General features: G+C 36.3%; 1 protein-coding gene across 2 annotated transcripts in view; it reads left to right on the forward strand.

Annotated features, from left to right (window-relative positions):
* The window catches only part of ZDHHC20 (zinc finger DHHC-type palmitoyltransferase 20), a 77,454-nt gene that overhangs the window by 50,363 nt on the left and 7,482 nt on the right, over window positions 1-19,609 (forward strand). For both annotated transcript variants that reach the window (XM_021678325.1, XM_021678326.1), the window contains exons 6-10: window positions 1,616-1,648; window positions 2,266-2,386; window positions 11,384-11,516; window positions 15,912-16,038; window positions 19,365-19,454. In XM_021678325.1, the coding sequence (XP_021534000.1) occupies window positions 1,616-1,648; window positions 2,266-2,386; window positions 11,384-11,516; window positions 15,912-16,038; window positions 19,365-19,454 (504 nt within the window). The remainder of the gene's footprint in view (window positions 1-1,615; window positions 1,649-2,265; window positions 2,387-11,383; window positions 11,517-15,911; window positions 16,039-19,364; window positions 19,455-19,609) is intronic.

Below are 19,609 nucleotides of genomic sequence, written 5' to 3' on the forward strand. Positions count from 1 at the left end.
ATACTTTGAAGTAATCTTGATTAACAGTTCCTATAATAGTTGTTAAAATATTCTTTCTATGCTTATGCTTAATTTAATATTGATGAGCAAGTAAGTAATAACCCCCTTGAGAAAGATAACTTTATTTCCTGGATTAAAAAGACTCACTGAAAAAAAAAAAAAGACTATCATGACAATTTTCTTATTTTTACTGTTAATATTAAAACCTAACAAGCCACAAAAATATTGTTTTCAATTACCATCTGTGACATTGTTCCCAGAAAATTTTGATTCTGTGTGTGTGTGTGTGTGTGTCTGCACGCCCTTGTGAGAACGTAGTGTGTTGAAGGAAACATCCATAGTTTGGGAATCTCTACTAGTCCTTGAACTTTAGTTAGGCTGTTTAACATCCTGGGTATTAGTTTATTCATTTCCTATATTGCAGCAGTCGCCTCTTATCTGCCTGGGGATCTATTCCAAGACCCCCAGTGGATGCCCGAAACTAGATAATACCAAACCCTACATATACTATACATACACCTATGATAAGGTTTAGTTTATAAATTAGGCACAGTAAGAGATTAATAACAATAGCTAATAATAAAATGGAACAATTATAGCAATATACTGTAATAAAAGTTATGTGAATGTGGTCTCTCTCTAAATGCATTCTACTATACTTACCCTTATTGTGATGAGATGAAGGGAGGTGAATGAGGTAGGCACTGTGACATAGCATTAGGCTACCACTGACCTTCTAGAAGGTCAGGATCATCTGCTTCTAGACCTCGGTGACTGTGGGTAGCTGAAACCAGGGGAAGCTGGATATGGGGGTGACTATGGATAAGGGGGACTGCTGTATTTGAGATGTTCTGTAGTCTAACTTGATACAAATCTAGATTGCGTGTATTGGTGATGAGGCAAATTTGGAGGGGTTTTTTTATTATAAAAGTACAGTGGTGCTTATGCATGGAATAAAATTTTGTAAATTATATGGAAAAAATAACCATCTATAAGCCTATCATTGTTAATATTTTAACATATTTGCTCCTAAAGTTTTATTTTTATGTGTTGTGTGTGGTTAAAATAGCATAGGAATTTCTGTATTTCATTTTCTCTCCCTCAGTAATTTGTAAGCTGGACCTATCTAATTTACCTAGTGCTATATGTACTATATCATATTAAAATGTCATTTGGTATGGCTCAAGGCATTTGGCTATGCTCAGCTAAATTCCCAGTATTAAAAATCATCTCAACTATAAAAGGCCTTGTGGAAATGCCAGAACTTTTCTCTAACCTAATGTTTACTGGGTTAGTTTTTCTTTATTTTTTTAGAGAGGGAGCAGGGAAGAGAGAGAGAGGCAGAGGGGGAGGGAGAGAGAGAATCTTAAGCAGGCTCCACCCCCATCATGGAACCCAATGCAGAGCTCAGTCTCACAGCCCTGAGATCATGACTTGAACTGAAGTCAAGAGTCGCACACTTAACCCACTGAGCTACCCAGGCACCCCTCGGTTGGTTTTTCTAAGATATTATTTGTAAAGGTAAAAATTTAAGCCAAAGAAAGAGAAAACTATCAGAAATTAAAATTAGGGGAATTTTTATGCAAGGATTCTCTTATGTTTATTTGTTTTTTAGATGTATTCTTAAGATGGATCATCACTGTCCTTGGTATGTATAAAAAAGAGGAAATCACATTGGGGGTGGAGAGGTGGGAAGGAGAGAATTGGAGGTAAATTACCACAGCATTCCTAAATTTTGAAGGTCAGTTCAATTACTCGATTACTCAAGGTTGAATTCGTCCTACTTATATGCATATTTATGTATGTACATGTTTATATTAAAGTGTATTCCTTTAAATATATACTCTGATGTTAGTAACCCAAGGAAGTATATATTAAGAATTAACATTAAAATTCCAAATTCCTCATAGAATTTATTAAAAACACACATCCACAATTAAGATACTGCTCCCTACTTCCCAAATGGTCCATTTCCAAGTAATAATAGTTAAGTTTTTTATCTGCCATATATATTATTATTGTTTTTATTATTGTTAAAAAATAACATTAAAACTTACCATCTTAACCATTTCTAAGTGTACAGTTCAGTAGTATTAAATATGTTCATATTGTGTAACCAATCCTCAGAACTTTTTCATCTTGCAAAACTAAAATTCTATACCCATCACCGCCCCCCTAGCCCCTGGCAAACACCATTCTGTTTTTTGTTTCTGAGAGTTTGTGATTTGTCTTATTTTTACAGTGTGACTTTCTTCATTCTTCTAGGGTGAATAACTGTGTGGGATTTTCTAATTACAAATTCTTCCTGCTGTTTTTATTGTATTCCTTGTTATATTGCCTTTTCGTGGCTACAACAGTTTTACAGTACTTTATAAAATTTTGGACGGTAAGTCTTTTTTCTATCTTAAAACATATACTTAAAACTTTTTAAGATGCTATATATTCATAAAGAATTCCTTCATTCTTTATTATAAGTAGATGTACTTTTTTTTTTTTAAGATTTTATTTATTTATTTGAGAGAGAGAATGAGATAGAGCGAGCATGAGGGGGGGGGTCAGAGCGAGAAGCAGACTCCCTGCCGAGCAGGGAGCCCGATGCGGGACTCGATCCCAGGACTGCAGGATCATGACCTGAGCCAAAGGCAGTCGCTTAACCAACTGAGCCACCCAGGCGCCCTATAAGTAGATGTACTTTATTTCAATTTTACTAGGTAGGATTTGATCAGAAAGCAGATGGGATTACAATTTACCTTCATATGTTTATTTGCAAATAAATGGATATTAAATAGGATATAGTGAACTTTTTTTGGTGAGCCAAACTATTTTCAGCAATATTCTAACAATAGACCTATCAATTTTAGGGAAGTAATTGCTTTTTACTTGAGTTGAAGAGACTTACTGCAGTTTTACAGTGATAAAAGTGAAATTGCCAACACCCCAAATAACCACTAATCTGGTTCCTGCCTCTATAGATGTTAATCCTTTTTGTCATAAGTTGTAAATGTTTTTTTCCACACTTTCAATTTATATCTTAAAACCCTGTTTTCTTTAATTTTTATCAAATCAAAGTTTTTTATTTTTAAAGCAGTATTTTTATGATTTCTTTTTTTTAAGATTTTATTTACTTATTGTAGAGAGAGTGCGTGCGTTGCTTGCACAGGAGTGGGGGCGGGAGGAGGGAGAGGGACAAGGAGACTCTTTGCTGAGCACGAGCCCTACAGAAGGCTCAAACTCATGACCCTGGGACCCTAAGATCATGACCCCAGCCAAAATCAAGAGTCAGATGCCCAACCAACTGAGCCACCCAGGAGCCGCTAAAGTACTGCTTTTAAATAAATAATCAGAAAATCAGAAATAATAGGGGTGCCTGGGTGGCTCAGTCGGTTAACTGTCTGCCTCTGGCTCAGGTCATGATCCCAAGGTCCTGGGATAAAGCCCTGCATCTGGCTCCCTGCTCAGTGGGGAACCTGCTACTCCCTCTTCCTCTGCCCTCCCCCCCCCGATGTACACTCTCTCTCTCTGCACTCTCTCAAATTAATTAATAAAATCTTTTAAAAATAAAATAAAAAGGGGCGCCAGGGCGCCTGGGTGGCTCAGATGGTTAAGCGTCTGCCTTCGGCTCAGGTCATGATCTCAGGGTCCTGGGATCGAGTCCCGCATCAGGCTCCCTGCTCCTTGGGAGCCTGCTTCTCCCTCTGCCTTTCTCTCTTGCTCTGTCTCTCATAAATAAAAAAAAAAAAAATCTTAAAAAAAAAAAAAAGGGGGTGCCTGGGTGGCTCAGTCATTAAGCATCTGCCTTTGGCTCAGGTCATGATCCCAGGGTCCTGGGATCGAGCCCCACATTGGGCTCCCTGCTCCGTGGGAAGCCTGCTTCTCCCTCTCCCACTCCCCCTGCTTGTGTTCCTGCTCTCACTTTCTCTCTGTCAAATAAATAAATAAAATCTTAAAAATAAAATTAAATAAAATTAAATAAAAAAATAAAAGCAGTACTTTTCATTTATGATTTCTGGCTTTAGTCTATTCACTGTATATTTACACAATATTCACCCAGGTTCTCCTTTGGTATTTTAGTTGTTTTTGTCTTCACATTTAAATCTTTGATTTTGAAGAAGGCATTATTGTAGTCAAAAAGTACATTGTATTTACTCTTCCTAAAAATCCTGTTAAGAAGTTTTAAAATGTAGGTTTTATAATTGAACCGTTCAGGTGTGGTGAAGCCAGCAGATCAGGAGATGATTTCTATTGAAAAGATAGTTTGTTGCTCACAGTTTCTGAGGGAAGGGGCATACCACACCATGCAGGGCCACACAGCGAAGCACCAAGCAGGGTAACAAGATTTAGGTTAGCCAGTTTGCATAATATCTATGGTCTCTGGTCATAAGGGTTGTCCCTGGTTGTCTGTGTGTATCCTTGGAATGGTTATGGCAGGAAAATTTTGCCTCCTGGAGTGTAATAGTCCAATAGAGGAAGTGATACGGAGTATGAACTATGGTTGGTTAGTTTGTGTATGAGAGGTTTATTCCTTGCTATCACTTAAGAACTGGTTAGCTGTGAGAGAGGCAGTCTCTCTTCAGTCAGCAAGGCCTCAGATGCCAAAGCATCAAGAATACAGAAAATAAGGGGGGCCTGGGTGGCTCAATCAGTTAAGCATCCAACTTTTGATTTTGTCTCAGGTCATGATCTCAGGGTTGTGAGATCGAGCCCCGTGTTGGGCTCCACACTGGGCATGGAGCCTGCTTAAGATTCTGTCTTCCTCTCCCTGTGCCTCTTCCCCCCCCCCACCCCGCCACTCACTCACTCTCTCTCTCTCTCAAAAATAAAAAGAAAAAAGAAAACAAAAAATAAGAAAATACAGTTATTGCAGAAGGAGCTATTATTTTCAATAATTTTCAACGTTGAAAACTGAGGTTAGAGGAGTTAGGAAACTAGCCAGAATTTGAACATAGATATCTCTATTTCAGCATCCAAATACTTTTCACTGTGAGTTGCTATTCATAGTCATACTTGAGAATTACACAATTAAAGCCTCAAGTCATCAAGTACAGTTATTTTTCCAAGAAATATCTAATACATTTTAGAAGGACTTTCACTAAGACATTGTTGAATTTTTAAACTTTGGGTATTTAAAACCCAGGGTATGCTAGTACTTACAGTTCCTTTGTGTGTTCCTTTATTAGAAAAGAGCACCCCAGTTCTGCGTAGTCTCAGCCCAGTGAATTTTGAGTTCTGTTGTTCCACTAGTTCTAAGCATCTTTGTTCAGTTTACAACCTACTTAACCCTACTCCGTGGCCCTATTTAAATGAAGAGGATTCAGTGCCAGATGAATAAAGTCTAAATTATAGAATTTCACATTTCTTCACCAGAAACTTCAGGAGTGTTTGCATATAATGATTTATTAATTAAAGAATAAATATTTTGGGGGGTGACTGGGTGGCTCTTGATTTCAGCTCAAATCATGATCTCACGGTCATCAGATTGAGCCCTGAGTTGGGCTCCATGCTGAACGTTTCCGGAACCTGCTTGGGATTCTCTCTCCCTTTCCCTCTGCCCCTCCCCCACTCATGTGCATGCTTTCTATCTCTAAAAAAAAAATGTTAAAACTTTTTTCAAACTTGTCATGAGTCAGGAAAGACTAGTAAACTTAAATCTATCTTTTTCTTCATTTAACAAATACTTATTTAGTACCTACTATGTGCTAGGCAGTGTTCTAGGCACTTTGGATATATCAATGAACAAAACAGAGTCCTGTTTTTATAGAACTTACTTTTAAGAAGAGGACGGCATATAAGCGTAATAAATAAGTAAATCCTATTGTATAGTAAACACTATGGAAAAAAGTAAAAGTAGAGCAGGGTAAGGGATGTGGCAAGTGTGTGTGGGGTGAGTATGACAGGGACAGATAGAAGTGTTAAAGAGAGTGATCAGGGTAGACCTACTCAGTAAGACAATCAGATCTGAGCAAAGACTTGAAGGAAGTTAGTGGACACATGGGAGCACCTAGATATATAGAGCAAATATTAACAGACCTAAAGAGAGAAGTAGAGAGCAATACAATAATAGAGACTTTAATACCCCACTTTCATCAATGGATAGGTCATCCAGACAGAAAATCAATAAGGAAGATTGGCATTAAAATGACACATTAGACCAGGTGGACTTACCAGACATAAAGAACACTCCATCCAAAAGAAACAGAAAACACAATGATATAAAACCAGAAATCAATTACAAAAAAATAAAGAACACTCCATCCAAAAGAAACAGAAAACACAATGATATAAAACCAGAAATCAATTACAAAAAAGAAAACTGGAAAATTCACAAATAAGAATGATCTAAAGTAACCTAACTTCACATCTCAAGGAACTAGAAAAAGAACATACAAGCCAAAGTTAGTACAAGGGGGAAAATAACAAATCAGAGTGGAAATAGAGACTAAAAAGACAATAGAAAAGATCACTGAAAGAGCTGGGGTTTTTTTTAAAGATAAACAAAATAGTCAAACCTTTACCTAGACTCACCAAGAAAGAAAGAGGACTCAAATAAAATCAGAAATGAAAGAGAAAACATTGTATCTGATACCACAGAAATACAAAGGATCATAAGAGATTACTATGAACAATGATACACCAGCAAATTGGACAACTTAGCAGAAATGGATACATTCCTAGAAAATACAACCTACCAAGACTGAATCATGATGGAATAGAAAATCTGAAGAGATTAATTGCTAGTAAGGAGATTAAATCAGTAATCAGTGACTTCCCAATAAACGAAAGTCCAGGGCCCAGATGGTTTGGTAGTGAATTCCAGTCCTCAAAATCTTCCAAGAAAATAGAAGAGGGAACACTTCCAAATTCATTTTATGAGGCCAGTATTACCCTGATACCAAAATGGACAAGGGCACTACAAGTAAAGAAAATTATAGGCCAATATCCCTGTTGAACAAAGATGTAAAAATATTCAAAAAAATATTAGCAAGCTGAATTCAGCAATACATTAAAAATTAAAAGGATCATACACTATGATCATGTGGGATTTATTCCAGGTATGCAGGTATGGTTCAGCATCTTTAAATCAATCAGCATGACATACCACATTAACAAAATGAATGAAAAAAATCATATCTCAATAGATGCAGAAAAAGCATTTGATAAAATTCATCCATTTTTGGTAAAAATTCTTAACAAAGTAGGTACAGAAGGAACGTATCTCAACATAGTAAAGTCCATATATGACAGTCCCACAGCTAACATCATACTCAGTGATGAAAAGCTTAAAGCTTTCCCCCTAAGATTAAGAACAAGACCAGGATTCCCACTCTTGCTGTTTATTCAACACAATATGTATTGGAAATCCTAGCCACAGCAATTAGGCAAGAAAAAGAATTCAAATAAGAAAGAAGTAAAGCTGTCTCTATTTGCATAATACATAATATATTTAGAATACCCTGAATTCTCCACCAAAAACTGTTAGAACTAAGAAGCCAATTCAGAAAAGTTGCAGGGTTCAAAATCACTAGTAACAGACTATCAGAAGAGAAATTAAGAAAACAATCCCATTTATACTTGCATCAAAAATGTCAAAATACTTAGGGAATAACTTTAACCAAGGAGGTGAGAGACCTGTACATTGAGATTGATGAAAGCAATTGAAGGCACAAATTAATGGAAAGTTAATCTGTGCTCATGGACTGGAAGAATTAATATTGTTAAAATGTGAAGAATTAATGTTAAAATGTCCATACTACCAAAAGCCATCTACAGAATCAGTGTAATCCCTAAGTTCCAATGACATCTTTCACAGAAATCGAACAAACAGTTCTAAAATCTGTGTGGAACCACAAAAGACCCTAAATAGCCACGGCAGTCTTGAAAAAGAAGAGCAAAGCTGGAAGTATCACACTTCCTGATTTCAAACCATATTACAAAGTTATAGTAATCAGAACAGTATAGTATTGGCATGAAAACAGACACATAAATAAATGGAACAAAATAGATAGGCCAGAAATAAACCCATGAATCTTTGGTCAGTTAATTTACAACAGTGAAGCCAAGAGTATACAGTGGGTAAGGATAGTCTCTGTAATAAATAATGTTGGGAAAAATGCACAGCCACATGCAAAAGAATGAAACTGGATCCCTATCTTACATCATACAAAAATTCCAAATGGATTAAAGACTTGAACATAAGACCTAAAACTGTAAGTCTCAGATTTTGAAAACATTGGCAGTAAGCTCCTTCACATTGGTCCTGGTGATGATTTTTTAGATTTGGCAACAAAAGCAAAATAACAAAAGCAAAAATAAACAAGTGGGACTACATCAGACTAAGAAGCTTCTATACAGCAAAGAAAACCATCAACAAAACAAAAAGGCAGGTTACTGAATGGGAGAAGATACTTGCAAATCATATATTGGATAAGGGCTTAATAGACAAAATATATAAAGAACTTCTACAACTCAGTAGCCAAAAAAAATTTAAAAATGGGCAGAGGATCTGAATAGACATTTTCCCAAAGACATATGGATGGCCAGCAGGTACATGAAAAAGTGCTCAATGTCTCTAATCAGGGAAATGCAAATCCAAACCACAGTGAGATACCAACTCATACCTGTTAGAACGGCTATCATCAAAAGATAAGAAGTAACTAGTGTTGGTGAGGATGTGGAGAAAAGGGAACCCATGTACTGTTGGTGGGGATGTAGATTGGTTTAGCTGCTATGGAAACAGTATGAAGCTTCCTCCAAACATTAGAACTACCATATGATCCAGCAATTCTACTTCTGGATATTTATCCAAAGGAAATGAAAAGATTTGTGTAAACCCCATGTACATTGAAGCTTATTTATAATAGCCAAGACATGAAAACAACCTAAGTGTCCCATCAGTAGATGAATGGATGAAGAAAATTGTGTTTGTGTGTGTGTACACAATGGAATATTACTTGGCCATAAAGACTTAGGAAATCCTGCCATTTATGACCACATGGGTGGGCTTGGAAGACATTACACTAAGTGAAATAAGTCAGAGAAAGACAAACACTGTTTTTGTCACTTATATGTAGAATCTAAAAAAAATTTTTTTTGGACTCATAGATAACAGATTGGTGATTGTCGGGGCAGTGGCGGGGGATGGATAAAGTGAGTGAAGGTGCTCAAGATAACATTAATAAGTCCTGGGTATATAATGCACAACATGGTGACTACAGCTAAGTATATTGACGCTAAGTTAGTACATCTTAAAAGATCTCATCACTAGGAAAAAAGTTTTATAACTGTGGTATGGGTGTTAACTAGACTTACTGTAGTGATCATTTTGCAATGTGTATATATATTGAGTCATGTTTTACACCTGAAACTAACAGAATGTTATGTGTCAATTATATCTCAGTTTTTTTGAAGAGTGTGATCAGGGTAGATTTCAGAAGGTAAGATTTGAGCAAAGACTTGAAAGGAGTTAGTGGACATTTGAGAGAAGAACATTTTTGAGGAAACATCTCGACTTTAGAGCAAAGGCCCAAAAGTAGGAGTGTCCCCACCATGTTTGTGTAACAGCAAGGAGGCCAGGTGGCTGGCGTAGAATGAGAGAGAATGGGACTAATGAGAAGTCCAGGCAGTGGGCCTTGGAGAGTGTTGGAGGACTGTGTCTTCCATGCCGAATGAAACAGGAGCAGAGGAGTAACATGATCTTATTGTAATGGATCACTCTGATTGCAGAGCTGAAACTAGACTGAAGGTCATGATAGCATCTCTTAGAAGGCTTTTACAGTAGTAGTGACTGAAGGTGGTAAGAAATTCTCGGATACAGTTTTGAGAAACTACTAATCAGAAGCTTTTTAATAAAAGCTATTTGCTAAAAAAAATTAATTTATTCTTTCCTAGATATAAATCTCTTTAAAAATAGTGGGAAAGTATATATTTAAGGTGTACCTTGAATGTGCTTAAGGAGCTAAATTTTCTTGTCTGTTTTCTCTTTTATGTTTTTGGAGAAAATGTTGTCAGTGACCTTTAGAGAACAACATCTTAGTGTTCCTTCAAAACGAAAGATTTATAAAACTAGTGTTCAGGATAATTTTGTATAAAATTTAGTTTCTTAATACATTATCTCTATTTGTACAAGCTTTGCCACAGGAAATCTACAGAGAGTTGTCCAAAGGTAAAATAACATTATTGCCATGCCATTCTTGTGAAAATTTATAGTAAATATGTATAATACTCATTTGCTTCACAAGATGGGAAGTTAAAAGAATTGCTTGATATGTTTAAAAGGTACTGTGGCTACTCTGGGAGAGAAGAGTAAAAAATAAATGCCAGAATAATCTAATGCTAAAAACCTTCATTTTATCATGTAAACAGTGTTTAAATCAAGCCAGGACCACCTCATGTTCTAGTGGAGTCTGTGATTTGCACATGTGGTTTTATTTTAAGAGCTAACACTTAAAGGCTTCCTCTTTCTCCTATTAATAGATACTAATTTCTTCTAGGTTAAGATTTTGCTTCTGTTAAAATGAATATAGCCATAAGAATGGGTAACAGCAAAGCTGTTTTCATTCACTAATACCTTGTGGTAAATGTATTTACCTAAAGCACTAATTACCTAAAAAAAAAAAACCTGTAGAAATTGAGGATAAAAAAGGTAGGAATTGAACAGCTGAGGGCATGGGGATATATGCTGGGGTGTTCCAAAAATAGAAATTAAAGGGGCGAAAAAAAAAAGAAAGAAATTAAAGGGGCGCCTGGGTGGCTCATTAAGCGTCTGCCTTCAGCTCAGGTCATGATCCCAGAGTCCTGGGATCGAGCCCCGCATCGGGCTCCCTGCTCCACGGGAAGCCTGCTTCTCCCTCTCTCACTCCCCCCCGCTTGTGTTCCCTCTCTCGCTGTTTCTCTCTGTCAGATAAATAAAAAAAATCTTTAAAAAAAAAATAGAAATTAAAGAAGTACACAAATTTATCACAATTAATGTTTGGTTAGCAGCATGTATAATTAAAATAAGCAAATATTTTAGCATAGATAAGGAAAAACCCTTGTCTATCCTGGATATCAGGGAAAGCTTAGGAATATATGCATAAAGTACAAAAGAAAAATGTTGAGTAAAAAAATGCTTCTTTTTATTTTATTACTGATTATATTACTAAAATTTTTAAATGTTTAAGAGTAATTTTTTAAATGACCCTTTCAACCTTTTATATAAGCAAGCTCCTTTGATAATGCCAATTTTCTGTTTTGGGAGATGTTGCTTTTGGATTTATTATCTGAATTTATTTTATATTCTTCAGATCTGGCAAGATTTTTGGTAGATTCAACAGTCTTTAGGAAGAATCAAGTAATAATGTATTTTAGGGGCTGACTATTCTAAAGTTAACTCTTCTTCCTTCCTCAGAATGAACTCTCTGATACACGTGCAAAATTCCACGTACTTTTCCTTTTCTTTGTGTCTACAATGTTCTTCATCAGCGTCCTATCACTTTTCAGCTACCACTGCTGGCTAGTTGGAAAAAACAGAACAACAATAGGTAAGTAGGTTAAAAGAAATCATAATTATTTAGGAAAATGACCATAAATGACTATGAAATCATGAGGACAATAGTCAGATGATAAAAAAGTGTAAAATAATTCTGTATTAAGGTTAACTATGACTAGATAAGAACAATGGGTACATAATGTAAAGTTTCAATATTTTGAAGGTTGAGGATGTGAGATGGGCATTTATATGTATTTTCAGTTGTGCACTGTATATAAAAGAACTATATAAATATTATTCTTTAAAAATTATTTGTTTATTTATTTTAGAGAGCAAGAGCATGAGCAAGCAGTGGGGAGGGGCAGAGGGAGAGAGAGAAGGAGAGAAGCAGACTCCCTGCAGAGCATGGAGCCTGATGTGGGGCTCAATCTCATGACCCTGAGATCATGACCTGAGCTGAAACCAAGAGTCAGTCACTTAACAGACTGAGCCACCCAGGCACCTCAATATGAATTTTAATAAATAAGAGCTGTTCCCTGCATTTATACAGTGTCTTTTCAAAAATCATCCTATAGGGGCGCCTGGGTGGCTCAGATGGTTAGGCGTCTGCCTTCGGCTCAGGTCATGATCCCGGGGTCCTGGGATCGAGCCCCACGTCGGGCTCCTGGCTCACCAGGGAGCCTGCTACTCCCTCTCCCTCTGCCTCTCTCCCTGCTCATGCTCTCTCTTTCTGTACCTCTGTGTCTCAAGTGAATAAATAAAATCTTAAAAAAAAAAAATCATCCTATAGGGGCGCCTGGGTGACTTAGTCGTTAAGCATCTGCCTTCGGCTCAAGTCATGATCCCAGGGTCCTGGGATCGAGCCCCGCATAGGGCTCCCTGCTCTGAGGGAAGCCTGCTTCTCCCTCTCCCACTCCCCCTGCTTGTGTTCCCTCTCTCACTGTCTCTCTCTCTGTCAAATAAATAAATAAAATCTTTAAAAAAAAAAAAAGATTTTATTTATTTGAGAGAGGGAGAGCACACCCACATGCAAGCAGGGGGGAGGGGCAGAAGGAGAGGGAATCTCAAGCTGACTCTGTGCTAAGTGTGGCACCCACTGCCAGGCTCAGTCTCACAACCCTGATATCATGACGTGAGCTGAAATCAAGAGTCGGACACTCAACCGACTGAGTCACCCAGGTGCCCTTACAGCTTATCTTTTAGCTAAAACATGTTCTTTACCTTTTTCCCCACCTTTGATTACACACTGACTGGCGTGTTCCATGATTGAGGCTAAGGAGTAGTGTTTTTGACATGGTTAATCATTTCCATCTTTATGTCAACTATATCACTAATATCGGCATTTATTTCCATGTTTTGCTGATTTTTTAAAGTGAAATATAGGGGAACAATTCAGTAAGGTATTAAAATAATTGGACAAACATTTCCTAAATAAGAGTGGTATGGCATTGGCTCAAACTAAGCTATTAGCCTGTAAGCAGCCACTGTGCTATAATTGAAATATTTAGGCATTGGCTAATGTAGCAGGATATGAAATAGGGATTTGTCACATTGTTTCACAGGAACGTCAAAGACTCCTTGCCATCTAAAGCCATGTGTCTGCCAGGGGAATTGGAGGCAGATAGGTTATAATACATAAAGATGAAGACATTTTAGGGAGACTTTTAGATATGTTTATATTTGGATTATTTTAACTTGGTGTCTTACTGAGTCATGAAAAAGCTTGATGGGCTCCAGGGTAAGAATTTCTAAGTCCTTTCTTCCCCAGCTCACTCTCCATTGTGGAGCTCTCCTCCAGTTCCATCATGCCTTCATCCCTTTTCTGTGTAAATAAACTTTCTTGTATCTAGTAATTAATTTTTTATCCTTGTCACAGAGTATCCTGCCATCCTCTTACCTTTACTCATCGATGATAAAAGGCAGCTTACATGCAAAGTCTAGCCCTTACGAACTATGCCAATTAAAAAGGAAGAGATTTCACATAGAAAAGTTGATTTCTTTTCAAAAATTGATAAATCTGGTAACAGTGGGCCCATTTCCCTCTCTGGCATCCTTCAGTTGGAACTGAGTAGTAGTCGACTACTTTAGATGGGAGCTTGAACACTTTAATTTGGCACAGTTCCAAGCCTGCTTCGTTTCTTGCCCAGCCACTTAGTTATGAGAGAGGAGTGCTTCATGGGAAACCCATTGTTCTCTTTAAGCAGTATTCTTCAGTTTTTTTTGTCGGTGACTACAATAAGAAAGGCATCATTTGTATTGTGACCTAGTGCATGCACATGTTTATAAAATTACATAAATAAAATAAGCAAAAATTTTACAAAACATCATTAATCTCTACTATGTGCGATGTATTCTAATATTTTCTGTTCTAGTTCATTAAAAAGAAATGCTGGTAGCAAAAAAAAAAGGTGTGAAAAACACCTATTAAGGTGTTTTATTTTATTTTTTTTTAATTTTATAATGTTATGTTAGTCACAATACATCATTGGTTTTTGATGTGGTGATCCACAATCCATTGTTTCCATATAACACCCAGTGCTCCATGCAGTACGTGCCCTCCTTATTAAGGTGTTTTAACCCTTATTTTGAAAAAATTACCCTGGCACACCACTTCCTTTACAGCTCACCTTCCACAGCCCTGGCCCTAGGCTGTTTCTCCACTGCTCCTTCCAGAGTTATGTTCTTCTGTCCTTTGAGGTATCACTTCTACCCTTCTCCATAACTGTCCCCTACCTACCTTGAGATCATTTCCCCAATTTAAAGAGTTTCTGTATTCAAACAAATGCAATCATCCCAAACAAGCAAGCTGGTCCCTTTAGGATGCTCATGGTCAATCATTCCCATAAACTAAACATTGAACCTTTTAATCTCTTCGAACTGAAGAGCCCCTGAAATTGTCAACTTGGACTTTCCATTCTCTGGCCACTCATCATCCTTGCAGCTCTCCTTTTCTGTACTCAACTCTCCCAGCCGTTCCTTTCCCTTCTGGTCTCATTTCTCCCCTTTTCAATTCTAGATCCTGTAACAAATGACTTTAACAACTCTTGACAACACTCTCACACTATACCTGTCCTGGCTTTCTCCTGTAATTCAGTTGCTGATCCATGACCTGGGTTATTCTAGCTCTCCACTTTATCCACAAGTACGTCGGGGCTGTAGAAAGCTGGGGAAGGCAGTCTCACTCTCACAGCGATTGGTGCACCTACACATTTAAAGTCTCAGACCTCACTTGGGTCCTCTGCTCTATTTGGCAGTCATGTCCTGTGTTTCTGAAAAAATTAGAAGTTGTCACTAGTAAATTCTTATCTTCTCCCCTTTATAACCTCACACAGACATTTCTCCTTTCAAACCCATCACTGTCACTCTGCCTCTGACTTCTGAGGACAAATGTCTTTTCTGATATCTAAGGTTAATCTTTAGAACTCTTCTAGAGGCTGTCTCATTTCTTCTGCCCTTACAGCTTATCTTTTAGCTAAAATGTGTTCTTTACTTTTTTCCCCACCTTTCTTTTACTTTACTTTTCTATATCATCAACCTTTCTCAATTCCTCTCTCCCTGGCTTTTTTTTTTTTTTAAAGGTTTTATTTATTTATTTGACAGAGAGAGACACAGTGAGAGCAGGATCACAAGCAGGGGGAGAGGGGGAAGGGAGAAACAGGCTTCCCGCGGAGCAGGGAGCCCGATGTGGGGCTCGATCCCAGGACCCTGAGATCATGACCTGAGCCGAAGGCAGACGCTTAACCACTGAGCCACCCAGGTGCCCCTCCCTGGCTTTTTATCCTTAGCTTACAAAACATGCTAAAATAAATTGTATTTTTAAATAAAGAAAAAAACCCTTTTTCTTGTGAAATGTGTATCTTTCTCTAGCCTCCACTCTACATCACTTAACAGCCAAACTTGAAATAATTGTCTCTGATCACCATCTGCTTCTTTATCTGTTATTTGTTGTTCAAGATCATGCTCACATACCACCACCCCCATTCACACATGTATATCACAGCGCAGTTTTGTTAGACTTTGTTAGACTGTGGATTCTTCGGTAAGAATTTCATCTAATTTACCTTTGGATCTCAAACACCTGGTACTGTACCATTAGGCACATAGTAAGAATTTCATAAGTAATAAATGAGTGAAGTTGCAAGAGTTAGCATATCTTTTTAAAAAGGTGAGATATAGTGAACACACTTCAGTAGATTTTTAGTAATATTAGATAATTGTTTTCACATTTTCATTTTATAAAGGTGATGAAATACTCAGAGGTGGTATTTTTTTTCCCAAATAAGTTTCAGAAATTTCTTTTAATTATTACAAATATCTTATTTATTTTAAATTATATTTGTATAATTTTGATATCAAAAATATAAGGCAAGAAAATTGCTGCTTTCCATCCTCATATAATTTTTAAATAGATTAACTCTTTTTTTATATATATATGTACATATAACAGAATCATTCCGCTCACCCACATTTTCATACGGACCTGATGGAAATGGTTTTTCTCTTGGATGCAGTAAAAATTGGAGACAAGTCTTTGGCGATGAAAAGAAATACTGGCTGCTTCCAATATTTTCAAGGTAATTACAAAATGCAGGTCTCGGAAATTACAGAATCTGTGATAGTCTGTCTCTCTGGTTAAATGTCTTAAGATTCAGAGAATACAGTATATAATGACATCCTTATGAGCCTTGAGAATGAAAACTCAGAACATCTTGATTATATAAAATACTTTATTTTTCATGTTTTTTATTAAACTCTCCCAAAAGAGAGTTTGGGCATATATTTGAATGGAAAGTAGAAAAAAAATTATTCATAAAAATAACAATCACTGTTTTTCCTTCAAGATGAAAATAAGTTGTTTGAGGTAGAGAATCATAAGAATTTATACGTATTAGCTATATCTTCAAAGATTCTATCACAGATACGTATACTGTTGTGTCTTAAAAGAAGACCCAACATATAATGCAATTTTTAACTTCAAGTTTAAATGAAAATTTAAATGAAAATATATACTTGAGATGATTCATAGTTTCCTTTTCTCCCAAATTCCCAGCCATCTTAGGCCATCTATATACCAAAGTCATTACAGAAAAGTAAAAAATATTTGAAATTCAAGTGACATATTTATAAATGTTACGGGGTTTTTTTCCCTTGTTTAGCTGTATTTCCTATATTTTTGTCTGAAAATAACATTTTGCTTTCACATTTGAAAGACAGTTTTGCTTGGCATATAATTCTAGATATTGCTTCACCATCTTCTGGATTACATTTTTTCTAACAAAAAGTTTGTACTCATTTTTTTTTTTACTCTATATGTAATGTATCTTTTTTCCACTGGGTGCTTTTAAGATATACTTTTTAACACTAGTTTCATGCAGTTTGATTATGGTGTGCCTTGGTATATAGTTTTCTTCATGTTTCTTATGCTTGGAATTGGTTGAACTTCTTGGAACTGTGATTTTATAACTTTCATCAAATTTGAAAAGTATTTTAACCATTATTTCTTTAAATACTTATTCTGTCATCCCCACCCCCCCCTCCCCATTACTATACAGACTCCAGTTACATGTATATTAGTACACTTGAAGTTGTACCACAGCTCCCTGATGCACTGTCCATTTTTTTGTTCAGTTTTTTTTCTGTGTTCATTTGATAGATCCTATTGCTGTACCTTTAAGTGCATCAATCTCTTCTGTGTACTTTATCATCTTCAGTATTACAAAGTTTTTCCACTCTGACTGGATAGAACACAGACTAGTATTTTTTAAGATTATTTTCTCTATACTGAGATTTCAGTGTTGACTGGTTTTGTTTTGTTTTTTCCTCTTTCTTTAAAGATGTTGTTCCATTAACTTCTGGCTTGCATTTTTTTTTTTGACAAGAAATCAGCCTCACTCTTATCTTTATTCCACTGTTTGTTAATTACTGTGTCTTTTTTTGACCTTTGGCTACTTTTAAGGTTTTATCTTAAAAGCCATTTGATGATGATTTTTTTTTTTTGGTGGTTTCTTTGTGTTTATCCTCTCTAGGGTTCATTAGGCTTCTTGGATCTGTGAATTTATAGTTTTCATCACATTTGAATAATTTTTATTATGTCTTCCCATGCTTTCCCTCCACTGGTTTTGGGGGCACTCTTAAATATACGTATGTTAAATTGCTTGATTGTGACCCACAGGTCATTGCTGTTCTTTGCTCCCCCGGCCCCATCTTTTTTCTCTGTCTGCTAAGGTTTGGATAGTTTCTGTTGCTATGTCTGTAAGTTCATTGATCTTTTCTTTTATGATGTATGCTCTGCTGTCAAGCTCATCTAGTGAATTTTCATTTCAGATACTGTATTTTTTAGCTCTAGAAGTTCAGTTTGGTTCTTTTTTTATATCTTACATTTCTCCTATCCATTTTTTTCCTGTTAATTCACAGACATATTTATAATCACTATTTTAAAGTATTTGTTTCAAATTTTCATAGTCATTTCTAATTCTTTTCTATTAACCATTTTTTTCTTAGTTGTGGATCACATTTTCCTGCTACTTTTCATGCTAGTAATTTTTGATTAGATGGTAGACATTTTGAATTCTGCATATTAAATTTTGCTCACTCCCTTTGGCAGTTACTTGTGTTTTAGCTTGGTCCTTTTGAGGCTGTTTTAAGCCTAGATTCACATGTGTAGCTTCACATTCATCAAAACACTCCAGTAAAATGCTGTGCACATTGTTGTAGCCCTTTCTTTGCATATATCTCCCTCTTCCTCAGCTCTGTCCAGTAGATTCAAGCTACCTCAACTTCTTGAAACACCCATCTCTGTCACCTCAATTCATTGAGACTACCTTGCTCTACTTTTATCCCCTGGTGGTGCTCAGGTCCTGGCAGAAAGCTGGGACTCACTTGGTTGGTTTCTCTTTTTTCAGAGACCACAGTTCTGTGTTTGCCGGTTTGGAAAACAGTTATTGTATATACTGTTCAGTTTTCTGATTGTTCATGATGAAAGGTCACATTTATCAGTTAATCCATCTTGGCTGGAAATGAAAGTCCCTGTTTTATATGATTTTGGTATTTTTAAAATGTGAAATTAAGGTATGTCTGTACTTTTTTTTTAGATTTTAAACTTCTTGAGGGCAGAAGTTTTCTCCTGTTTTGTTCACTGCTATATCCCTAGTCCTGATAATTGTACCCAGGGCATCATAGGCATTTAATAAATATTTGTCAAATGAATAAATATTTGGAACTTACACCTTGAATTTCAATTTGAGCCTTTATGATGTCTTAAAGGATTGTGATGAGTAGGTCAGTTACCCAAATATTTGCTTACCTGTGTTTGAGGTATCATAATCTTAATAGGCATCATAATCTTAATAAGCATTATAATCTCAATTACCCAAATATTTAACTAGCCAACTTCCCAGATATTTGAATACCTATGTTTGAGGTATCATAATCTTAATGGGCATTATAATCTTTTTAAGAGTTTTATTTATTCATTTGAGAGAGAGAAAGAGAGAGCAAGTGAGAGAGCATAAGCAGGGGGCATGGCAGAGGAAGAGGGAGAAGCAGGCTACTCACCGAGCAGGGAGCCCGATATGGGTCTCGATCCCAGGACTCCGGAATCATGACCTGAGCCAAAGGCAGACACTTAACTGACTGAGCCACCCAGGCACCCCAGGCATTATAATCTTAATAGTCCTGAAAGATACTGTTTTTAAATATATGTAAATTATGAGAGAAGACAGTTTATTTCTTCAGTGAGGCTAGTAACCCTCTAAATTAGAAAATTTTAAGAATTATTTTCTGAAATGACAAGTTATGATAATTTCTTTATACTATGTTTTTGAAGAATGGTTGTTGAATTTGACCACCTTGATTTAAGTTAATATGATTTAAATTATTACTGATATTTTTCATTATGCAGCTTGGGTGATGGTTGCAGTTTTCCAACTCGCCTTGTGGGGATGGATCCAGAACAAGCTTCTGTTACAAATCAAAATGAATATGCTAGAAGGTGTGCTTCTTATCATTAAGTTTTTCATTATTCATTATAAAGCAAACTGTGTGTGTGTGTGTTATACATACATATCTGATAAATACAGTAATAATTTGTAGGTCAACATAGATAAGGAAAGAGAAATTCTATGTAAAATTTTTTTTAACGGAGAG

Source organism: Neomonachus schauinslandi, chromosome 3 (genome assembly GCF_002201575.2).
Source record: "Neomonachus schauinslandi chromosome 3, ASM220157v2, whole genome shotgun sequence".
Lineage (NCBI taxonomy): Eukaryota > Metazoa > Chordata > Mammalia > Carnivora > Phocidae > Neomonachus > Neomonachus schauinslandi.